Genomic DNA, 24,330 nt, shown 5'->3' with positions numbered 1-24,330 from the left:
GTCCATCAACAGATGAATGGATAAAGAAGATGTGATATATATATATACAATGGAATACTATGCAGCCATCAAAAGAAATGAAATACTTGCCATTTGTGACGACGTGGATGGAACTAGAGGGTATCATGCTTAGCAAAATAAGTCAATCGGAGAAAGACAACTTATCATATGATCTCCCTGATATGAGGGAGAGGAGATGCAACATGGGGGGTTAAGGGGGTAGGAGAAGAGTAAATGAAACAAGATGGGATTGGGAGGGAGACAAACCATAAGTGACTCTTAATCTCACAAAACAAACTGAGAGTTGATGGGGGGAGGGGGGTTGGGAGGGGGGGGTGGGATTATGGACATTGGGGAGGGTATGTGCTATGGTGAGTGCTGTGAAGTGTGTAAACCTGGCGATTCACAGACCTGTACCCCTGGGGATAAAAATATATGTTTATAAAAAATAAAATTAAATAAAATTAAAAAAAAAACACAAATATTTACAGAGCTCCTAATGTATACCAGGCATCAGGCTAAGTGTTGCGGATGTAACAGTTAATGGAATAATCAGGGGACACTTTGGGTGAAGGACTACATAGTAACTATATTTGGTTTTTGGGTCATACAAGCTGTCACAACCAGTGAGCTCTGCTGGAGCAGCACAAAAGCAGCCTCACGGAGACTATGCTCTAGGGATGACAGAACCTACATTCTGGGGGTTGAAGACGGGTAACAAAATAAGCTGCAATTTTTAAAAAAGATTTTATTTATTTGAGAGCACAAGAGAAAGAGCACAAGCAGGGGAGGAGGGGTAGAAGGAGAGGCATGAGCAGACTCTCTGCTGAGCAGGGAGCCTGCCCTGGGGATCATGACCTGAGCAGAGGGCAGATGCTTAATCGACTGAGCCACCCACATGTCCCCAAATAAGCTGCAACTTAGAACAGGTTGATCAAGGCAGGATTGAGAAAGTGACTCTGAAAAAGATTTGAAGTTGGTGGAAGCATTACATTTGGGAGAACACTGTAGGAAAAGGATGGAAGGCAAAAAAGCTCTAATGTGAGAAGAACCTGGGAGCCAGTAAGGCTGGGATAAAGCAAGTGGGACAAGTAGAGGAGGAAAGGCAGATCAGAAATGGTCTTGCAGACCAGGGTTCCTGGGAGACACCAGTGGAAGATTCTGTGCAGAACTGTGTTCTGATTTCAGTGTCAGAAGGATCACTGCTGAACAGAGCTTATAAGGGAGCAAGAACAAAAGCAGGGAGCCCCACTGGAGGATATTATAAAAATCCAGGTGAGAAGTCAGAGTACCTGGACCGGTGTGGAGGAAGATGGGATGAAGTCCACAGCTCTGGATTTGTATTTTGAGGGCAGAGCCCAGAAGAATTTCTGAAGTGTACACATGGGATATTTTGATTATAAAGTGTTGTTGGAGACTTCACTGTTAGAAACTTAACTTGTAATTCAATACAACAAACGAGTTATTTCATGCATAAACATGAGCATAAGTAAAAGTAAAAACAAAGAAAGGGTCAACTTCTACTCTGTATTTCCAGAAATTAAATATGGACATGATGACTAAGAAAACCCAATTTCTTCTAGAGTCATATAATTTTCATTCTACATCTATTCCAAATTAACACAGTGAGGATTCACCTATGTTAAGTGGTTTCTAAGTAGTTTTTATTCGAGTAAATGTGATGTGACTCTAGATCTGTTGCCTGATCCTAGAGAATATATCCCAACATGAGTCCTACCAATTATAGGTGTGGTGGCATGCATAATGAAAAAGCAGTTCTGGGTCAGATGCCCCTGCACACCTTAGCTCCTTCTCAGAGATTCAAAATGGACAGGAAGATGGTCAGTCTCTGCAACCCTGTAGGGGAAAAAGAAAACAAACAAAAACAAAAACAAAAACTTCTTTAACCGTGATTCTCTCTTCAACACTAACTTTTTCTGCCTGCTTTCACCTTTTCTACTTGCTTTTATCTTAACCAGAAAAAAAAAATTCACTGGACTCATGATAAACAGAACATTTAACTTATAGCCAAGAAAGAGAAATACTTCTCTTCTAGATCTAAGATTCATTATACGACTTATTCCTAAACGCTCCTGTCCGCTTATCTCACAAAGTTGCTGCAAGGACCAAATGCAATTACATAACAGAACTCTTTTGCCCACTCTCCAAGGTATCCAGCCCATGGGCAAGGCCAGTCAGTGTCTTACATAAAGAGAAGTCAAAGGAAGAATGTTTCAAACAAAGAATGAAAAAAATATCCATGGGTTCCCATACCGGCTTTAAAGCCCTAGAGTAGAGGCTAGCTTGAGAGACTGCAAGGCATTTCCCAGTGACAATAATCTCATCATTGCTCTAAAAAGGTCAGGTTATTTTTTGTTAAAAAGCTACTTTTTGGAGAGACTGACATCACCAAGATGGCAACATAGATTGTTCCTGACATTGCTCCCTTCCCAACAACTGTTCCTGTACAAGACACCAGAGAGAAAACCCAAGAGGAGACAAAATTGACTTTAAACTAAAAATGGTAAAAAGAGAAAAAAAAAGTCCACTATAAAATTATAAAGGGATCAATCCATCCCAAAGATTTAACAAATGCAAACATCTACGCACCCTACAAAAGACCTAAACATATAGAGAGCAAAAACTGACAGAGCTGAAAGGGAAAGGAAACAGCAATACAGTAATACTTGGGGATTTTAATACTGCACTCTTAACAATGGATAGATCATTCAGACAGAATCAATAAGGTTAACAGCAGGCTTGAACAATATTATAAACCAAATGGACCTAACAAACATATACAGAACATCTTATCAGTCAATAGCAGAGTACACATTCTTCCTAAGTGCACAGAGAACATTTTCATGCGTTAGACAACCAAAAAACCTCAAGTCTTAGCAAATTAAAGAAGACTAAAATCATACCAATTATCTTCTCTGACCATAATGGTAAAACTAGAAATGATAAAACATAAACTAGAAGTAACAGAAGAAATACTGGGAAACTCATATATAAATGGAAATTAAACAACACCCTCCTAAACAATTGATGGGTCAAAGGGGAAATAAAGTATTTCGAGACAAATGAAAATGGAGACATCACAGATACACAGACCAATAGAACATAATCAAGAGCCCAGAAATAAACCCACGCATATACGTCAACTGGTATTTGACAAGAAAGCCAAGCACACCCAGTAGGGGAGAGTTCTCTTCAGTAAATGGAGCTGGGAAAATTGGAGATCTACATGTGAGAGAATAAACTAGACCGCTATCTTACACTATTCAAAAAGAATTAAGGACTTAAATGTAAGGCAAGAAACCTTGAAACTCCTAGAAGAAAATATAGGAAAAAAGCTTCCTGACATGGGCTTTGGCGATGATTTTTTGGATAGGACACCTAAAGCACAAGCCACAAAATTAAAAATACGTAAATGGAATTATATCCAACTAAAACACTTCTGCACAGCATAGGAGATGATCAACAAAATTAAAAGACAACCTACATAATAGGAAAAAATATTTGCAAATTCTGTATCTGTTAATATCCAAAATATATAAATAATCCATTCAACTCAAGAGGAAAAAAAAATACAATTACAAAATGGGCAAAGAACCTGAATAGACATTTTTCTGAAGAAGTTACAGAAATGGCCAACAAATGAAAAATGCTCAACATCACTACCCAGTAGAGAAATACAAATCAAAACCACAATATCATCTCACACCTGTTAGAATAGCTATCCCCAAAAAGGTAAGAGATAACAAACACTGGTAAGGATACAGAGGAAAGGAACCATTGTGCACCGCTGGTGGGAATATAAATGGGTACAGCTACTATGGAAAACAGTATGGAGGTTCCTCAGAAAATTAAAAATAGAACTACCATATATCCATCAATTCTCCTTCCAGGAATATATCCAAAGAAAATGAAAACACTATGTTGAAGAGCTATCTGCATCCCCTTGTTCACAGCAGCATTACTTACAAGAGCCAAGACTTGAAAGTAACCTAAGTGTCCGCTGATAGATAAATGGATAGAGAAGACCTGACACACACCACACACACACACACACACACGGCAATACTACTATATTGGAAGTACTCAGCCATAAAAAAGAAGAACCTTGCCATTTGTGACAACATGGGTGGATCTTGAGGGCATTATGCTAGGTGAAATTAGAGAAAACAGAAACACTCTATAATCTCATTTACTTGTGAAATCTAAAAAACAGAACCAAACCAAACTCATAGGGAAGCAGATCAGATCTGAGGTTGCCAGGGGCGGGCATGGGGATGGGAAATGGATGAGATGGTCAAAAGGTACAAACTTCCAGTGATAAGATCACTAAGTCCTGAGCATGTAAGGTACAACATCACGGCTCTGGTTAACACTGCTCTATGCTATATTTGAAAGTTAAGAGTAAATCCTGAGTTCTCATCACAAAGAGAAAACTTTTTTTTATCGATATGAAATGATGGATGTTGAATTACTGCGGTAATCTTTTCACAATATACGAGTCAAATCACGATGCTGTATACTTGAAAATTACACACTGCTGTATGTCAATTATATCTCACTAAAACTTGGTAATAATGAACTGTGGATAAAACATTAGTCAGGGTACCAAGCAACCAAAAAGTGTATGAGAACACGCAAAAAACCCACTTTAATGACAAAGAAAAAAAAATACCCCAAGATTTTATATTATGCTTGAATTCAAATATACATTATTTTCTGGATTGCAAAGTATACCCATTTCATTTTGAAAATAAGTATTTAATATTTTCTGATTACAAAAGTACACATGATCACGACAGAAAATTTAGAGAAAAAGTATTTAAAATTAAAAACAATTGGTGAAGGGGATTAAGAGTACATCCAGATGAGCACCGAGTAATGTACAGAATTGTTGAATCACTACATTGTAACACTTTAAACTAATACAACACTCTATGTTAACCATACCGGAATTAAAATTAAAAAATTAATAATTAAAAAATAATAAAAATTAGAAAATTAAAAAAGAAAACAATCTTAACCCAACCTCAGAGAGATAATTTATCAGCCAAAAAATCCTGGTCCATTTAATTTTTCTGCATATACATATTATAAACATCATTTCCTTTTTACACTGCTAGGACCATATAGTTCTTTAAATTTTACTTTCTTACTTGAGGATAGCATTATCTCCCTTTGCTCTTAGATACTGTTCTGTAAGTTTTAACGTCTTCATAAAAGTTTGTCATGGGAACACACTACTGTTAGTAGTGTGTAAAAAGCAGTAAGGGTAATTTTCATTTTTTTTTAAGATTTTATTTATTTATTTGACAGAGAGATCACAAGTAGGCAGAGAGGCAGGCAGAGAGAGGGGGAAGCAGACTCCCCACTGAGCAGAGAGCCCGATGCGGGGCTCCATCCCAGGACCCTGAGATCATGACCTGAGCCGAAGGCAGAGGCTTAACCCACTGAGCCACCCAGGCGCCCCAGTAAGGGTAATTTTCAAATATAGCTCTTTGTGTGCATCTCTGATAATGTCCTCAGGATAAATTCCTAGAAATAAAACTTCTGGGACGGAGTATACAATTTTAAGGTTTTGTTACATATGTCAAATTGCTACCACCTTCCTGGAGAGAAATTTATATTCCCAATAGCAGCATATAAGAACGGTTATCTCATGTTCCTCCCCACCACTAACTACACCTTAAAAAAAATATTTGCACATATCTCATTGTTACACATTTATTTTTAGTCTGATTTGTATTTTTTTTTTGATTACTGGTGAGTTTGGATGTTTTTCCATGTTTCTTAGAGATATTTCCTCTGCAAATTTACGTGTATTGCCCATATTTCTATCGAGAGGGTTCATGTTTTAAAGAAATGATTCCTAGGAGTTATCATGATATTTTTACTAATGCTTTGTTGCTCGCTCAGTTTTAGACAAGATCTTTCCAATCAACAACAGCAGAGGCATTGATCCTCCTGCAATTTTATGAGCTAAAAAAAACAATTGAAAAAATTCAGGCTGAGGGAAAGACTGCCCCTAGAAAACTTAAGTCGACCCTAGCCCCAAACAGGAGATGTCACCAGGGAATCCCTTAGCCCACAGGAATGGTGTACCAGGAAGTTTTCCAGAAACAGTCAGCGTAGATCCTGATCTTGATCAGTGGTCTCTCTGATTCAAATGCAAAATCCATCTACCACGTAAATCCAGCTTTTTTTTTTTCTGGTTGTGTTTTGATTCTGTTTTTTTCCATGTCTCAGGGGATCCTGGTTCTTGGGGGTTCCACTGTGAAACAGAAGGGAGGGGAGACGGGGTAGACACGCCACAATCTGAGAGGGTTACGTCTTCACACTCCTTTTGTTTCGAGGCGCTGGGTGTTGGCAGCCCTCTTAGCGCAAGGATGCTGCTTGGGTTTATTTTCACTCACATCCATATTACTGTTGGTAAGAACAAAGCTGCCTATCACAGATGCTACACAATTGCTTGTTTAATGACTCTGCAGCTGCAGTTTCTTCCCTGGGAGTGGGGCTGGGTGTGCACGTTCACACAACCCCGTTGGCATCACCAGAGTCACGCGGGAGGGTGCTCTGCTCTGAGCAGATCTGCTGCAGTGACAAGAAACATCCTTGAGTTTTTCTCTCTCCGTTTCACAACTTTTGTCTACCAGCCGCTGGCAGAAGTCACCATTTCTTCAGCTAAGAAGTGCTGCTTTCCAAAATCCTTTGGCAGAGTCTCCCAGAGATTTGTTTTTCTGCTCCTTCCTAATTTAGAAACAGTCTTCAAAGGGGGGGGGGGAATCCAACCTGACAAATGAATGTGAGAAGAAACCAACTCTGATGTAATTTTGAATTTCTTTCCCAGAATGTTCTAGAGTTTACCATCTACAGCCAATACAGTTCAGATGGGATCGTTTAGGGGGGAAGAAAATAAACGAGGATGTGCACACCCTAAGATCAGGCCGTGCTTTATTCAAGAGGCAACATGTAATACAAATTTAAGATTTTATTAAAAATTATTTGTTATTTAACATAATATCTCGATGGTTACAGAAAGCTTTTAACAGAGCAAAATAATGACTTGTGTGAATAAACAGAAGAGTGAATGGTGTTAACTGTGACATTTAAGCGATCACATGGTTTTAATTATTCTTTTGATAATACGCAACTTTGTGAACGTCTATTCAAGGGACTGAACTCTGTGCCTACTATGGAATTTGCAGTTGAATTAGAGCTTTGTTTCCTGCCTTTGGCATTTTTAAGCAAACAAATGGAAATGGTTTTAAGAATTTATAAAAAATCTACCACCTACCAAAAGCATTTAAAAAGTAAAGTGATGAGTGCTAGAAAGAGGGAAAAACAACAACAACACACACACACACACACACACACACACACACGGTATTTATTTGTGGAATACAGTAACAGAGAATAGAAGTCATAATGAGAGAAGCAACCAGAAGTTCAGCCCATGCCAACCCTTTATTTGTTCTTGGCTGTCAGGGGTTTCCGGCTGATCTTTTTCGATTTGTCATTATTTTTCTTCGGTGGTTCTGGGTTTGCTTGCATGTGTCTGCCGTAGAGGCTGAAAAGAGAGAGGGAGAAATGGTGAGATCCACCTTGCTAACACAGGACCAGCTTTTACTGGGAGGGCTTTAGAGAACAGATTAATCTCCAGGAATGTTCAGGAAGCCAAAGAAAACTAAAAGATCACTTCTGCTTGGTCCAGGTCATTTTATTTCAGAATGTAAAATTCTCTTACGCACAAGCGTGCGCACACACAGAGCACACTATGAGGTCAGTTCTGGACAAGTGTCCTGCAATTTCACACTCACTGGGCTGAGGGTGGAAACACCAAAGGAAGAGGGACCCGGGGCTGTGAGAACCGGTGCTGCTGAGCCCAGCTGCTCCGGACTGAAGCTCCAACGGCTGTGAGTGTTGAAGCCGACAGTGACAAAAACTGGGTCGAACTGAGGAGACAGAGTGTCCATTTAGTGAAAAGTGAACATCGTGCCTGGCTGGCAGAGCCCTGGGGCTGGATAATGTGACAGAGAGCAATGGTGTCCGAGCCTGCTTTGGCTGCTCACTCGTGATTGATAGCGCTGGGACGGCGGCCACACATCAATGCCATGTTAATAAGGACCGTTGATTAAATGTTGACAAAGTACCCTACAATTACAGTGGATGGCATTCGTCGCAGAGCGTAGCTCGCTTGTGGCTGAGAGGATTGAACCCAACAGCAGATAGTAATTAACTGATAATTTATGAGTAATTCTGATTAAAGAAAATTAAAAGCCACCCTCAAATAAATACAGTTCAACCTTAACTCCCCTTATGGATAGAAGTGTGTCCCAGAGAGAGCCCGGGGCGTGCCTCCGCTCCTCCAGAGGACGGGTGGCGCGTGATCTGCTTATGGCCACTGCCTTGTGCTGTGTAAATGGGGGAGGACACCGAGACTGACCTCCCGGTGCAAGGTGTCCCAGGAGATGCTCTTGAGGACATGGACACGGCGGTTGCCGGGCCCAAGGATGGACCTCACACACACAGCTGGCCAACTGACCGAGTAATGAGGGGGCGGTGATAGGTCATAGTGTGGTCTGTCTTCTGCAGAGGCTTCCAGGTGTCTCCCCAGAAGGGCTACGAGTGGCCATGAAGGTGGGTCTCTGCCCCTCGGAGCTCAGAATGCAGGGTCTGGGGCTGGGAATCTCTCCAGGTAAAGGGGGGACTGTCTCCCCATTTAAGAAGCTCTTTAAATCCACCTAAAGCCCCTCTCCCCTCCACTTAAAAAAGGGCCACTGAGCCCCCTGCTGTCTATGTCATGGACACCCAGGGGCCCTGGATCCCAGGAAAGGAACCACTGGTTTCGGCACAGGGGTCATTTCAGCCAGCCCAGCTGTCCTCCTTTTGCTTCCCCAACCCCACTAACGTCCCTGTCCCAATCCCAGGAACTTGGGACAATCTTCTTAAACAGCAAAAGGGCCTCTGCAGAGGTGATTAAGGATCTTACGACAAGTCTGTCCTCTATTATCTGGGGGACCCCCACCCTCCCCCTGCAGCATCTCTCCCAGAGGCATCAAACAGGTTAAAGAAGTAGCAAAAGTAGAATCCTCCGCCACATTCCTCAGCTTTAGCAACACATATCCAGAAACATACTTCTTCCTCTAGGAGCCCCAACCCCTCCCCTCCTCCTAGGACACAGCTTTCTTCACGCTCACACAGCAGGGTGCTGTCCCCAGAGGCCTCAGCGCTCCAAGCTCCTCTGGCCCCGCACCCAGCAAAGGCCTGACTCTGGGCTGTGCACTCCTGGCTCCCTTCCAGCCTCATGTACCTCTCCTCTCTGCCCCAAACCCTTATCCCCGGAAGGGAAAAAAAAATCCCTGTTCTTACTCAGACAGCATTCAACTTTTAAGGGTCACAGAAACCTGCAGAAGTACAGCTCTGTAGTGCGTGAGCTGGCGAATCGGGCAAGAGTGACAACAAAGAAGATGTCCAGAGGAGGGAAAAGGAGATCTGACAAGGGCCCACATGTCATGTCCTGAAGGAGTAAGAGCCGAGGTGGGCACGGAGCGCTTCCAGGAAGAGGTGGGGGTTTTGTTGGGCCTGACCGTGGTGATCCAGCAAAGTCATCTCAGAAGGGGGTGCAAAAGCGGTTTGCAACTCAGCAAGGCTCCTTTTGTTAGGCAGAAACTAGAATGTTCTAATGTTCCAAAAATCTGCCTTTTTTATAGTCAGACCCCACTGCGCCTGGACCTCCTGGGGTTATAGAGCAAGTCACTACGTGGGGCCAGATCAGACAGAGCATCCCTGAGCTTGATGTTTAAATCCTCCTTTCACAATTGAATAGCTGTGGACTCTGGGCAAAGGAATGGCATCCCCCACATCTCTTGCTTGCCGTGCCTCAGTTTCTCCCTCTGTAAAAAAAACGATGCTGTGTTCTGAGTATGATGGCTTCAGTGGTTAAACAGCCCAGTACCTGGTTCATCTACTGGAAGTGGTCGGCAAATGCTTGCTGAAAAACACGACTGATGTGGGATGTAGCTGGCGGGATTTAATAAAGATAATTACGTGATTCCTTCTTTAGGGCTTTTTCCTTTGGAAAAAAAAAAATAACACGGTATTTCCTATCAATGCCAGATGTCCAAGCATCCCTGGGAGAAAGGTTTTAATCCTCTTTGAAAAAAGCAACTAAGGCAGAGCTAAATGCATGTCCCCACTTCCTCGGTGAGTCACTGGCGACACAGGGGTGCTGCTGTGTCCTCCGCCTGGCCCCCGACTCCTCCGGCTATGCTGGTGGCCGTGCCCACAGGGAGACTTCACTGGGGCAGAGCAGTAATGACAAGTATCTGAGGGTCCGAAGTCCGGGGTTCCATTCCTGGCTCCACCACGGATTAGGCATGGCCTTTCCCTTTGGTAAGTCAGTGTGGTAGGCAGAATAATGGTTCCCCCAAATACTGACACTCTGACCCCTGAAACCTGTGAACGTCTTGTATCATACAGGGACTCTGTGGAGGTGATTAACTAAGGATCTGGGGCTGGGAAGACTAGCCTGCATTTTCTGGGTGGGCTCAATGTAATCATAAGAGTCTTCTGACCTTCACAAGGAAGGTCAGAGTCAGAGAGATCTGAACACGTTACACTGCTGGCCTTGAAGACGGAGGAAAGGGGCTCCCAGCAAGAAATGCAGGCAGCCTCTGGGAACTGGAAGGGCAAGGAAGGGCATTCTCCCCCAGAGCTTCCAGAAGGACACAACCCTGCAGACACCTTGATTTCAGACTTCTGACCTCCAGAACTGTAAGAGGACCTATCTGCTTTGTTTGCAGGCATCAAGCTCATGGTACTTTGTTATAACAACAGGAAACGAATGCAGTTAAATGGACCTTTCTGGGCCTGATAGGGCAGCCTAGAAGTGAAGCGTGTGCTTACTTTCAGTGGAAGAAAAAATGGGAGACTTTCTGGGGGTAGCAGGTCATTGGAAAGAAGGAAAAGTTAAAAAACTAAGTTTCAAAAAGGACAAAGTGTGCCCCAAAGGAAAAATGGGTGCTGTTTCTATGAGAAGAGGAAACAGGTGAGCAAAGTGTCTCCTCTCTACTCCAGCTGGACTGGATGGTCCCTGATCCCCCCCATTCTCTGAAGCTCACACCCTGGCCTGTGTTTTGAATGTACCCAGGATTTAACTTCTAGAGGTGACCTAAGTGAGACATGGAGAGGCCAATGCCATTGAAAGAAGTTTCCCAAGAGGACGGGGCATGCCATACCACACATGGTCACTGGGGAAGTGCCAGGGTTGGTGAGGAGGCAGAAGGAACGAAGCAGGGAGCAGGACCCTGGTCCTTTATGGTGGTTTCATGGGAAGAAATGGGTGGGTTTGGGTGAATTTCGGGTTGGACAGTTGGAATAATTTCCAGGTGCTCAAGGTATCAGGGTGATCTCCAGTTGTATGGGACGTGGCCCTGGGGTGGTTTAGGGTAGGGGAAATACCGGCTTCTTCTGTGTGAGTTCCATGAAGGAGGTGGTCCAGGGGTTGGCTTTGGATTATTTGGTTTACATGTCAAAGACAACCTGGCAGCTAAGTTGGTTGCTCTCTCTAAGAATTGAGCTCGGCCTGGAAAGGGCAGTCTCTCCCCAGCCAGCAAGACCTCCAGGAATTCAATACAGCAAAAAAAGACTGAAAATAAGAAACATGACTAATTAGCACAGGCATAGCCTTTAGGAAGGCTTCTGCCCTCCTGACCCCACATCCCTTCCTGCACGACATACCTTCCCATCGGCCTTAGCAAAGGCAGCTTCTTCGGCTGCACCTGCCCCTTCCACCTCCTCCTCCTCGGAAAATCCTAACCATCCCTCGGACCCTGGCACAAGGCACTGCCCAGACCAGCATGTCTCCTTAGCGCCCTGCCCAGGCGGCACCTGTCCTGCCCTCCCGGAGCCCACGGCACCCTGCCCCGGGGATCCCCCGACAACAGTCCTGGGACTTTGCTCCCCTCTGCCTTCCGGCACCCTGCTCGCCCTCAATGACGTGTGCCTTCTTCGGGCAAGCGGCTCACTAGCCACAGTTGAAACCCGCATCTGCAACCTGAGGATGAACACTCGGGTTCATACATCACGGGGCCTGGGCGAAGATCAACCCAGACACAGGAAAGGTCTTGTCTGTGCAGGGACAGAGCAGGCATTCCAGAATGGCAGCGGACATCTCTGAGCTCTCGCAAAGGTCCAAGACTCAGGCTAAGCTGACCAGCTCCTTCCACCTGATCTGTTGCCTTTGAGCACGCAAGAGAGCCAGGAGTATGACCTTGCCATTATGCACCTTCGGAGGGAGGAGGCTTCCCGTGGGCACTGAAACTGGGCCACCAGCTTGAGAGTGGCGACAAAGGGAGCCAAGCTCAAGGTCACCAACAGGGCAGCAGCCGCTGGGGGACAAAATGTTCAAGCCCTAGAGTCTTAGGAACACTCCTCTCCCCCACCATCGGGGGTGGACAGAGAGTAATTGAAAGATGATTAAGAAGTGGAAAAAAACACCAAAGAATGATCCAAAGTGACAGGAAAGGTTCCATTACACACAGGAGGCTGAAGAGCGAGCTGGCGCCACTCAGCCCCCTCCCGGGGCTCTCTGTTCTCACCTGCATGGGAGCGGGCCCTGCCTGGAGCAGCCGCCCGCTGAATTCCTGCTGACGACCACCCCTGGACGACTCCCTGTGAACCGGGTCCATGGGCAGCCGGGGTCATCTGACCGAACACTTCAGACGCATCCGGTTAAAGCAGCCTGCACACGGGCCACCCGAAGTAATGGAACAGTCGTGCCCGCCGACAGCTGGGACCGCAGCAACAAAGGCCAGTCCACCGGAATCAGAACGCAGTCTGCGACTCATCTTAAGGAGTGTGCTCTGCACACTCTTCTATTACTGACATCTAAACTGCACTGAATACCGGCATTTTCATTGTGGGGGAAAAGAGCCCATTGGAGTCTTCTTGTTTCTTTTGGATCCCAGGCTCTCCTACAGACCCTCAACCCCTCCAGGGCTGCAGCAGAAGAACACGGTGGGTGCCCCCATGACAATTCCCTCTCGTGGCTACAGTGCACCATTTTGGTTCTTGGACACTTCTTCAGCCCTTATGTTTGTTTTTATCCTTGTTTTTTCTTCCCTAGAGAAGATGTCAACTGCAGCTTCAGTGACTACCCCCAGAAGCACCTCCCCGTACCCCCTCCCCAAGCCACCGCCATTGTCAGCCCCTACTGGTGCCTTATTCCTACTTGGCCACTGAGCTATTAAACCCAATCAAAGCACAGAACAGTTTCCTACCCTGACTTCTGCAGGTCTGTCCCTCCAGGTCTCCAGACCTCGAGGATCGAAACACAGAAGTCATTTGGACATCTGCCACTTTTTTGGGTGATCACGTAAATCAGCCTTGGTGCTTTCTCTGAAATTCTTAGCTTGGGACCAAGTATCTGGAACCCCAAGCAGAGCTCTAGGTGTTTTTTTGGCAGGAGGAGAACACAGCTTTCAATAGCTTCTCAACAGGGTCATAACTCAATGGACTCATTCATTTTATGGTGATTATTCTGATTTTCATCAACCTATGATTTAACTACTCTTTTTCTCCACCCTAACACAGACCCTATCACATGGTCATTAGATTATTGTAACGGGTCCCTTCCCTCCTCCAATACGTCCCACAACTGGCAGAATCATCTCTCCCTGGTCTATGCATGGAAAGCAGCATCTACTGCTCACCTGGTCAGGAACCTAGCCTGGTAGATGACATGAAGTGGCCACAGAACATGCCATATGATGCTGAACTCAGCCACATCCTCTCTCTGATCTCTAGCACACCTGAGCGCAGGAAGGTTGGTCTGGAGGAAGGCAGTGCGACGGACAGTCAAGACCACCTGAGGGTGAGCTCTGCCACCTAGCACCTGACGAATCTCAGAGTCCTCTCTCTTTCCAGAAGATCCGTTACCGTCACTGGAACATGGGAATATGGGCACACTGTCTACCTCGCTCTGGCAGTCAGACTGGCTTGGGCTCCTCCATGTGTCTGGAAAATGAAATGGTGCTAAATCGATCTGAGCCCTGGAATTAGCCCTTCCTGCCAGACAGCACTCCTTTCGGTCTGTTTCTTGCTGATCTGTGTTAACTACTGTCTGGGATGCCTGCCTGGGTCCTGTTCCGCAATTTGGATCCCATGCGTATTTTTAGGCTTTTCAGGGCTTTCGGCCCCCTGCCCCAATTTCTGTCTTCACAAAACACTGTGGGATTTATCAGGATTTCACCAGTAAGTCCTTGAAGATACACGGGTTCCTGCTCTCAGTTTGGTATTCTGAAGGCCCGGCAGAGGGCCGTGATAATGACACATCACGGTGATGGCCACCAGACATTCGGCCTTCATGGTCACACAATCCAGGAAAGACGGGCTCTTCTCAAAGTTTAAAACCAGATCAAACCCAGGCAATTACCCCTAAGTTCAAACTCTTTTTATTTTATTTTATTTATTTATTTGACACAGAGAGGCAGAGCACAGGCTTGGGAGGGGCAGAGAGAGAGGAAGCAGCAGGCTCCCTGCTAAGCAGGGTGTCGGATGCAGGACTTGATCTCAGGACCCCGGGATCACAACCTGAGCCAAAGGCAGACACTTAACCGACTGAGCCACCCAGGTGCCCCCCAAGTTTGAACTCTTAATGCACTAAATTATCTTGTCTCCCATCTAATTTAGATCTCTCAGATTTATCTTCTCAATAAGCCTACCATTTTCTTGAGGGTGGGACTGCAGAGTTCACATATTTTGGAGCCTGTATACTCAAGGCACAGCAAGAAGCACGTGGTGTGCCGTGTAAATATTGTGTTTCAGAACGCCAGGTATGTGAGAGGAACAATATGCTGTTCTTAAGTCATTTGCTCATGTCATATGCCTCCCTCCTGTTGTTTTGGGTGTTTCCATGGAAAGTCCTTATAAAGACCAAGAAAAGCACCAATCTGAAAATCCAAGTTATATGGCCGGTGACATTAATGGAGGGAAATAATTCTGTTTATAATCTGTAATCTTATGGTGGGACGCTAAATTTAAAATCTCCACAAATAAATCTGTAGACAAAGTGTGAAGCCTAGATTATTAATAAGCATTTTGCAGTATCTTTATTTATCCTATCTAGCAGCTATGAGGGGCTGGTGACAGAACCTTAGGCACAGAAACTGCTGACTCTTAAAGAAGAAAAAAAAAATTAATAGTTACCATATTCCCGGGAGAAATCTCATTAATTCAATAGGCAATGATTTTTTGAGACCAAACCTCCAAGAGACGGCTCTGTGCGGCTCACTAACAGCGGTCTGTGTCCTTCCCGTTTTTTCTCCATTACAACCCTCGTCCCTCTGCAACCCCAACACACGGCGTAGCGCAAAGTATAAACACGCATTTTGAAATCCATGGAGATAGCCAAACGGAATTTGCAGATGGCCTAAGACAGATATTAAGCTCTAAAAAAATGTGAAATATAAAGCAGATTTTAAGATACCCCATACATTCTAGGCTCACTATCCCATTGGAGGGGAAAAAAATGAGGATTCTGGCAGAGCAAAACTAACCATCTCATGCACAAAAGATGCTCATTAAACTTCATCATCCTGTCTACTCTAATGATGCTTTCACTTAATAAAAATTCCCCGAGCAGTTGCAAGGATAGTAGGCAAGGTCTTTGGTTATGTATCAGAGGTCCGAGCTGTCACCAGCCAGCACGCAGTTCAGGGGGTAGGTTCCCTGGGGAAGGAGCAAATTCAGCTTTCACCGAATACATGCAGAGAAAAATCAATAACTGCAACTTGCTTCCCTGCTTAAGCATTTAAGAAAATGGGTAATCCTTTTAAATTAAACTGTGAAGTGCTAAATGTTGCGATTTCCAGAATAAAGTAGAAGGCAAGAGGAAACAAGTCGAAGGGCCTTTGTAAGTTTCCCAAACAAGTTTCCTTAATAGACTTCATACCTGGCCTGAATATTTGTTATGAGAAGAATTATTTTTTGATCTAGTACTTAACATTCGCAGAGATTAAAAAAAGAGACATCCGGCCATACACACGTGTGTTGCTAAAATATACTCGGACAAACCTCAACATAAATACAAGGGAGTGAGGGATTCTTTTTATCTGTGCAACGTGCCCCCTTCAAAAATTATTCTTAAAAAACATTACTATTAAAATTCACTAAATTGAATCTGGCTCTCAAAAGTTACATAATAAAGTAATTCTCTAACGGATCCCTTAACACGGACAGCTGGATATTAATACCACATAACCATAAATTACTTGTTGAGATTATATAACCTACTTTAAATTTCACATCCTGCCAAACAGCCTTGACTGGAGAGATTATTAGTTCAGTTGAGGCAAGAGTGAGGCACCACCCAAAACCGTGACTTGAAAGGCAGTAAGACCTTCCTGCTTACGACACCACCAACACAAAATGGATCAAAGCACCAACATGAAACGTCACCCCGAGTAACACCAGCTCAACCCCGAGACCAGTGGGTCTGGGCAGTAAGCTGACCGAAGGAACTAACAAAGCTGGAGAGAGATTCTGTCCCTCACAAGTGTGGTCCTGGTCAATGGTACAAACAATGGGGTAAATGCTGGCAGCGGGCACCGAAACACCACTCCCCCAACCACCCTGAAGGTGGTGAGGACCCAGGCTGGGAGTCCTGCGTGTCTGTGCATGTCCAGCCAGTGTCACGTCTCTAAGAGGAAGCAGAGAACACAAACATGGTTGGCTGCCCCAACCCTTCCAACTCTGGGCTGCACCTGTCAGCTCTCTCCCCTTTCCACCTTTCCCCTCCATATTCCCGGCCCCCACCGCAGGGGCAAACACGTCAGGCCCCTGCCCACTTCTGAGGTTTATGCTTGCCATCTGCTTTGCCTGGAGTGCTCTTCTCGTGGTGTCCCAGAGACAAGCACGATCACCATCTCCATCTTACAGATGAGGGTATGGACGCCCATAGAGATTCCAAAGAGATTCCATGCCTCAGAGTGAATGGCTACACTGCCTTGGCTTTAGTGTCTAAACCCGGCTCAGTCTGAAACCGTTCCCTTTGCCCGGGGGGGCCCAGTGACCAGTTCATACACGTCTGTGGTCAATTTGAGCCAACTAAAGAAAGACCTATGATCTCTGCTCAAACCACTGGGAAGAGAAATTCTTTGTTTTCCATTTTTTTCGGTGAGGAGCCTAGGTGTGCGGTCAGCCATGTTGACATCTTGTGAAGAGAGCCTGCCTGGGAGAGAAACCAGCCCAGAAAGAGCAAAACTGAACAATGAAGAGGGATGGGGTCCAATGACACTGAGCCCGTACCTTACACCATGCCTGAAGTCTACTGTATTGCTGGATTATTTTTAGCATAAAATAACCAAATAATCCCCACTCAGTGTTTCGTTTCTTGAAACCCAACGGATACTGTGTCCTGACTGACACATCACTCTTACCTACTTCTGTGAAAGCCTGAGAGAAGTCCTTTTGCTGACATTACCCATCTTTAACCACATTCATTTCCTTCACACCAACAGTCACAATATCATTATTTTATTTACTTGATTCCTTGTTCTTTCCTGCCTCCCTTAACAGCAGGCTAACTCCAAGAGGGCAGGAACCTTGTCTGTCTTGCTGGGTATCCTGTATGACTGGTTCGCCATGGGCATGGCATGAACATCTGTTGACTGAATAAAAGCGAACACTCCTGCACTTACTGGGATACACTGAACGTATCTAGCTCTGTGGACAGCTTCCCAACTGGACCATTAGTGCCTCTAAAACAGGGACTGTCTTAATCATTGTGTTTCTCCAGTGTCTGCCACCCCCTAGTCACCCAATAAATATTTACTGGTAGATTGCAAGACTATCTTGGCCAAAGCATCTATTTCCTACTGTCCTCAGTTCCCTGCTCTTCCGAATGATGATCAAACAGCTTCCCATTTTGAGTTGTGGGAAGACCGTGTGTCATGCAGGCCAAAGCAAATGTTCTAGTCTTTGGGGGCAATTATCCTCTGTCACAAAATCTTCATTTGTACATCAGTTTCCTTTGTGTTCTCCTCTGTTTCTGCAGGATTTCTCAGGCTGGAAGGCTGTCGGTGAGGCTAGAAGGGCAGTAAATGCACCATGGCGCCATTTTGTGAGGCATCTTGGGGGCCCATTCTGTCATCCTCTTGTGGAGACTCTCTTTCATAGCACTGTGACCAGGACTTTCCATAAACTCTTTTAAAGTACAGTGGGCTTTTAGTGAGTATTAATCCTATCCAATATAAGTAAGATCTAGCTGAAGACAGTAATCATTTTTAAAGGGGAATTAAGTTAAAATGAACATTATAAAACCAGTAGAGATTTTTTCCCTTTTCTTTTGGACAAATCAAAAATCAGAGTAAATTTTTATGATCATGAAAAGGTAAGGGTCTTTCTGGCCACATGTGGTTCCTTCATGAATGGCTCAAGGTTGTTCATGACCTCTGAGTAAGACAATGACCGCAACAGCAAAACTCACCGAGCACTTACTATATGTTGGCATTTGTGCATGAAGTATCCATGGGTATTTTCTATCAACTCATTTAAACCTGAAACATGATCACAGGAATGAAAGAAGCCACATGGCTCCAGGTATAAGTAATATTACAAATGAAGAGCAAATGTCACAGAACTAGGAACATTAGTGTCTAAACACAGAAGCTTTGCTTTTTCTTTCTTCTGTTTTTCAGGTAAGGACAAATAGTAAAAGCATAATTAGAGGTTATTATTCCTCCTACCCCTCCTCCTCTTCCTCTTTGTGGCTAACAATTGAGACTCTCTGTTCCTGGGACTGCTCCTTCCTCTTCCCAGTTTCTCTCTGCCCAGGAGGCTTGGTGATTTGACCATGGCAGGAGACTCATGGCCAGGTCAAGGGAAAGCTGGCCATCTCTTTAAGTACAAGCCTCTAGGTTCCAGAGGCAGGGCAAAGAACACTTGAACTGGATTCAGAAGGCTTTGGAATTAATCTGGTATCTGGATAATCTGCTTCCCTAGACAAAGATGGGGTGTTTGGGCCTACCCAGGGGCGATAACCGTCTAGCTCGCACGCTTTCACACCCCTCACACGATAACTGGGTACTGCAAGAGACGGCACCCAAACCCTGCCCAGCTGGAACAGTCCAGGCAACGGCTTCAACCCTGTCTGAGTCGGACATCTGAATGTAACTGGCCAACTTTACACATGAAGCTTGTGTAAGCACTTGGCTTTTATTAACTTGTCTAAGCCTCAAGGAAAGTCACATTAAATGAAACGTTACAGGGCTCACATTTCTAAGGTCCCTCTTATGTTCGGGTCAGATTAAGACACGATGCTTATGATCTTAGATAGCATTGTATCATGTGCCCCTCTTTTCTGTGAGGCTAGTCTTGTTCCAGTTACAACCAGATTTTAAAAACAACCAAAAAAACAACTTAAAAATAAAAACCAGAAAGCAAACCATCTACACACAGGCAGACTTAAGAACACAGTGCTTTCTCTAGGAGGCTCTCTCTCAGCGAGGGGACTTCAGGAAGCAGCAGCTACAGACAGTAAGCTCTATCTGTGACTCCAGGCTGTTTCCCTGGCAAAGCAGAATCTCCCCTCCTATAAACTGAGCTCTCTCTGAAGTGGGGAACCCCACCCCTGCAACACGGCCTCTCAAGTTGAACTGTGCTTTTCATCCATTCCTGATACCAATCTTTGAACTACTAACCAAGAGTAAGCAAAGGCCAGCAGGAGGGGAGGAGGCTAGCTTTTGGTGGCTAGGAAACAAAGTGGTATTTGGGAACAAGCCACCAACTGTCCAAAGAACACTGGAGAAGGCACGGTTGGGAGCTGAACAGGAGATAAGCCTTTAAATGCCACCCTTCTTTGGTTATACATTCATGTTTCTGAGTTTTGTGGAGAAAACATACTCCACAAAGGAATGGGACATTTAAAAACTACTTTCAGCCTGATATATTCAGCAGATTAAATATATGTCATCCACTTCCTCCTAGATTTTGTAAATCAGATTTTTAAGCGTCTCGGGGAGATTTATGGTCTTTGAGTGCAAAAAGGTTAAAAATGAAGGTGTTTGTGAGTTTGTGCTTGACATTAAGAAGCATCTCCTGGAGGACTGATGCATTAGCAGTAAATCTGAGTGGGGATGCTGGGAACGCATCAAGAAGAGGTTAGGACTCTCCCTCAGGGCTCAAGCTTTTGTTCTTTGATGCCCCCAGTGGGCCTTGTCGACTCACAGGAAAACTGTGGTTGTGCGTGGGGAGGGAAGAGCTCACGCTTGTCACAACAGACCTCATCCAAGAACCTCGAGTGTTTCATCTAGGAATCTCACCCACAACACACTCCTGGAAGGTGCGAGCGCATTCTAAATACAGACGGTGAAAGTCAAAGCAGGACGTGGAGAAGCCAGAGGACCAGGATATCTGTGGAACACCGCCCTGGGGCTGCTCTTTTCTTCTGGTTTCCAGGACAGGATACTGTGGTCATGATGTGGCCAACAGGATGGCAGGTGGGTGAAAAACGACAGAGAAACGCGCTCGCGATAGTTATTTCAAATACTAACAAACTGTGCTCTGCATCAATTGATTCAAATGGACCTATGTTCTCGGGGAAGAATACTCATCCCCAAACAACTGCTCATCAAGATTCCTGCCCAGTATATTTCCCCCGGAATGGCCAAAGCCCCTCTTGGTCAGCAGTACCTCCTACACGACATAACCACAGGCAGTTAATTTTCCCCCTCATCAATATTTCGGAAAGCTACTTTTAAAATCTTATTTTTAAACAGATGTTAGTACTTCTAATTTGTAGAGGCAAACTCCATACTTCCATAGATCTACAGAATAGCTCTGTCCAAAACACAAAATCCAACGTAACTTCCAATTTTCTAGTAGCCACGTCAGGAAAGGAAAAGTTAACAAATGAAATCAACCTTCATATATTTTATTTAACCCAATATATCTAAAATATAATCATTTCAATGTGTAATCCATATAAGCATGATTAATGATCTACTTCATCCTTAATTTAAGGACAAATGACTCGGGAAATACATCATGTAAGTTTAATGAGGTTTTTTTTTGTTTTGTTTTGTTTTCTTGTATTGTCTTCGAAATCCGGTGAGTGTTTTTCAGCACATCCCAATCAGACACGCTGTAATTCAAGAGCTTGAGGGCCGCGTGCCTTTGTGGTTACCCTGATGCATACCACGTGACTATGGGGGACTCAGCCACTTCCCGTACTAGATCAAAGTCATTCTGAAAGTGGAAAGACTCTTTCTTGGCACTTGGTTTTAGCGCTTTAGAAGGGGAAGGATGGACGGACACATGGACACAAACATATGCACAGAGTGTTTGTTTTAAAGAGTAATCCTACTTAGCTAGACGTTCTTCCATGGTCTTTAATTATTTATAACAGTTCTCAGGATGAGTCTGTAAAAGTTTTCAGGCCAATTCAAGTAACTCCCAAAGCCCATGAACACTAGTTGGTTGGAGAAAAGGGTAGCCAGTCCTTCTCCTTCCCAGAAGTGGTGGTGGGGGGGGGGAATAACCTCACTCTAAGAGCCGAAGGTCCTCAGCTCACAGCCAACCAGGCTGCACACTGCACAAGGCCTCCACTAGGAGGGGCTTGAGAAGAAGCAGTGGCAGGCCACGTGTGCTCACGGGGTTTGGGGTTTGGCCATTTCCCAGCCAGCTGGACTTCCTCACTCGGCTGTGCTCCTTGTGAAGTGGCAAATACCAATTCTAGACACGGGCACATCATCCTGCTCATCTCTGACCTCAGGGCCAGGGAGTCTGGGGGGTGAGCCACAGGGAAGTGTACAGAAGCTCACTGCGGATGGTCACGAGGCAGGGCATCCCACTAGTGCCTGTTATAAAGGAGAAAACTGGATGCTTACAAGAGATTCGGGACAAATAGTAAATCTGCTGGCTATCCCAAGGCTAACAGTATTTTTACATTCTCCATTCCTCACCAAACTATTTCTTCCATAAAACTCAGCAATAAGAAACTGAAAACTACAGGAAGGGTGGGATCCAAAGATTTTTCTCCTGAGCTCCCAGAGATGCCTTCACTATTCTTTTGACAATTACTGACTTGTTCCCAAATGCCACTTTGCTTCTTTTCTTGCCAATGGCACAGCCCCTCACTCACTAGCCTCTTCAGGCTCCCTTGCTCTGCTTCTGCCTCCCGTTAGCCTTTGGCTAACACTGCTGGTGACCCTCTCTTATGGGTGACACCTTACAGGGCTGACTTTGAAACTGGCCACGATAAGCCACATAATACTGGCTGAACATGAAGGTTCTGGACAGACTTCACAGCTGTGCAGCTTGGACCACTCTAAGCCTCAGTTCTGCAATCTGTAAAACAGACCTACGCTGACTACAGTTTTGAGGAATGAATGAGGAAATCATGAAAAAAAGCTTATCACTGTGTCTCGCCACACATTCAACATGAATGCTTTTGTACTGCAACCACTCTGAGGAGATGGTCAGTTCTGCAGGATTTCTCACAAGTGCAAAAGGAAGGGTCCAAGCCCTGATCTGTCTGCTTTTCAAATCTAGCCAACTTGTCTAGAGATCGAGAGACTGAGAGAGAGAGAAAGGGTATCTTTCTCTGCACTCAGCATTGGTGTGGGAGTTAAAACGTCTGGCTGACTGTTAGACCTGGCTTTGAAGTTCATCTCCAACAGAAGGCAGCTGGATAACCTTAGCAAACTTACCTAACCTCTCTGAACACGCTTTTCCATCTGGAAATGTGGGAATGAGAGGAATAGTACCTCCCTCACAGGGTCACTAGGAGGATGAAATAACAAAATGTTTAGCCGGTACCACACAGGTGCTCAGTAAACCAAGGCTGTTACATGCACTGTGCTCTGTCCCTTCTAACCTTGTTTGAAGCCAGAGTTGGAAAATGCTCTCGGGTTGTGTGCTGAAAGTTTTACACAACACAGTTTCTTTCCAAAGAGATGCTTTTTAAAGTGCTGTAACATGTATGCTTGAGGAAAACAGCCAATGGCAAAGAATATCAGGTGATGATCTTAGATATAAAACTACTGACAAGCTGGGCTCAGGATCAGTCAGTTAAGCGTCCAACTCTTGGTTTCGGCTCAGGTCATGATCTCCGGGTTGTGGGACCAAGCCCCACGTCCAGCTCCACGCTCACCCCAGAGTCTAGCTGGCATTCTCTCTCTCCCTTTGCCCCTTTCTCCCCCCACCACTCACTCTCTCTCTCTCACTCTCTCTCTCTCAAATAAATAAGTAAATCATTTACACACACACACACACAAAAAAAAGCTTAGTCACTTTCTAAGCCCAGTCTTCACTGAATATAACATATAACCCTTCTAGTCAAGAAGAATCATGGGAAACCTCCCTTCGAGAAGCTTCACCGGCTTTTGCTCTGTCCAGGGTACTGAATGGGCGGCTCTCCGGAACTAAGGGAAGAAATGAATCAGGGTATGGAGTACAGCAGTGTCCTCCTCTTGCTCCAGCCTTCTCATTCAGGGGCTGAGCTGTTCTCAGATCTATTCAGATGGGAACCACGTTACGTAAGAGTCAATAATCTTTATGGTAACTCTGCAGTGAAAGTGTCATTTGTTGTAATGAACACTGATCATAAGTTAAGCCCCTAGCTACTCTCTCTGTTATTTTTCATTATACTGTTCCTTGCTCTATTTCAGGAGTACTGAGGGAATTCATCCAACTATGTTCGCTAGTCAGCTCTTCGTTACTCAGATTAGATTCTGCTAAGATGCAACGAAGCAATTTGCAAACACTGATTCTTAAGGAAATGCATCAGACACCGGTTATATGTTCTCGCTGATGCCAGTGGGCGCCTGCCCCTCCCTGGTTATTTGTCCCCCTTAATTTGCTACTTTCCTCTCTATTTATCTTCCACTCAATTCACAGTATGGTTCTCTGGGCCCAAATCCGAGAGACTATTAAAGTGTTTCTGGGTATTTTTTTTTTCCCTCCAGTAATGACTCTTTGTTCAATTCAACACCCAGAATAATGTTTCCAAAATCATCATTGCCTTTCACATAGCTCTCACTTGCAAACACCACTCTGCTTACATTACAGTCATACCCCCTCCGGCTGCTTTAAAGGGCACTAACTCCAAAAGGCACAGCAGCAAAGGAAAGCTGGAAGTTTTCCATTTCTTCAAAACCCAGTATGAAAAATTCATTTCGCATGTTGGTATATTAAGCTTGACAGTGGAATTTCCATATGCCTCTGTGCTTCATGCTCTTGGACTTCCTGGCTTACAAGCAGGGTGGGAGTCCTCAGAGAGCACACGTCACTGCCAGGCTGCAGAGGTCACCA

At 44.7% G+C, this 24,330-nt stretch overlaps 1 protein-coding gene across 1 annotated transcript in view; it reads right to left on the bottom strand.

Annotated features, from left to right (window-relative positions):
• Positions 1 to 6,829: 6,829 nt before the first annotated feature.
• LOC111155557 (Ras suppressor protein 1) overlaps positions 6,830 to 24,330 on the bottom strand; it is a 186,095-nt gene continuing 168,594 nt past the window's right edge. The window contains exon 9 of the mRNA XM_022515774.1: positions 6,830 to 7,585. Within this exon, the coding sequence (XP_022371482.1) occupies positions 7,483 to 7,585 (103 nt within the window). The 3' untranslated portion in view covers positions 6,830 to 7,482. The remainder of the gene's footprint in view (positions 7,586 to 24,330) is intronic.

The sequence above is a fragment of the Enhydra lutris genome, unplaced genomic scaffold (genome assembly GCF_002288905.1).
Source record: "Enhydra lutris kenyoni isolate GAN:26980312 unplaced genomic scaffold, ASM228890v2 scaffoldscaffold42, whole genome shotgun sequence".
Lineage (NCBI taxonomy): Eukaryota > Metazoa > Chordata > Mammalia > Carnivora > Mustelidae > Enhydra > Enhydra lutris.
The sequence above is the reverse complement of the archived record's forward strand: the minus strand, read 5'-3'. Positions and strand labels throughout refer to the sequence as shown.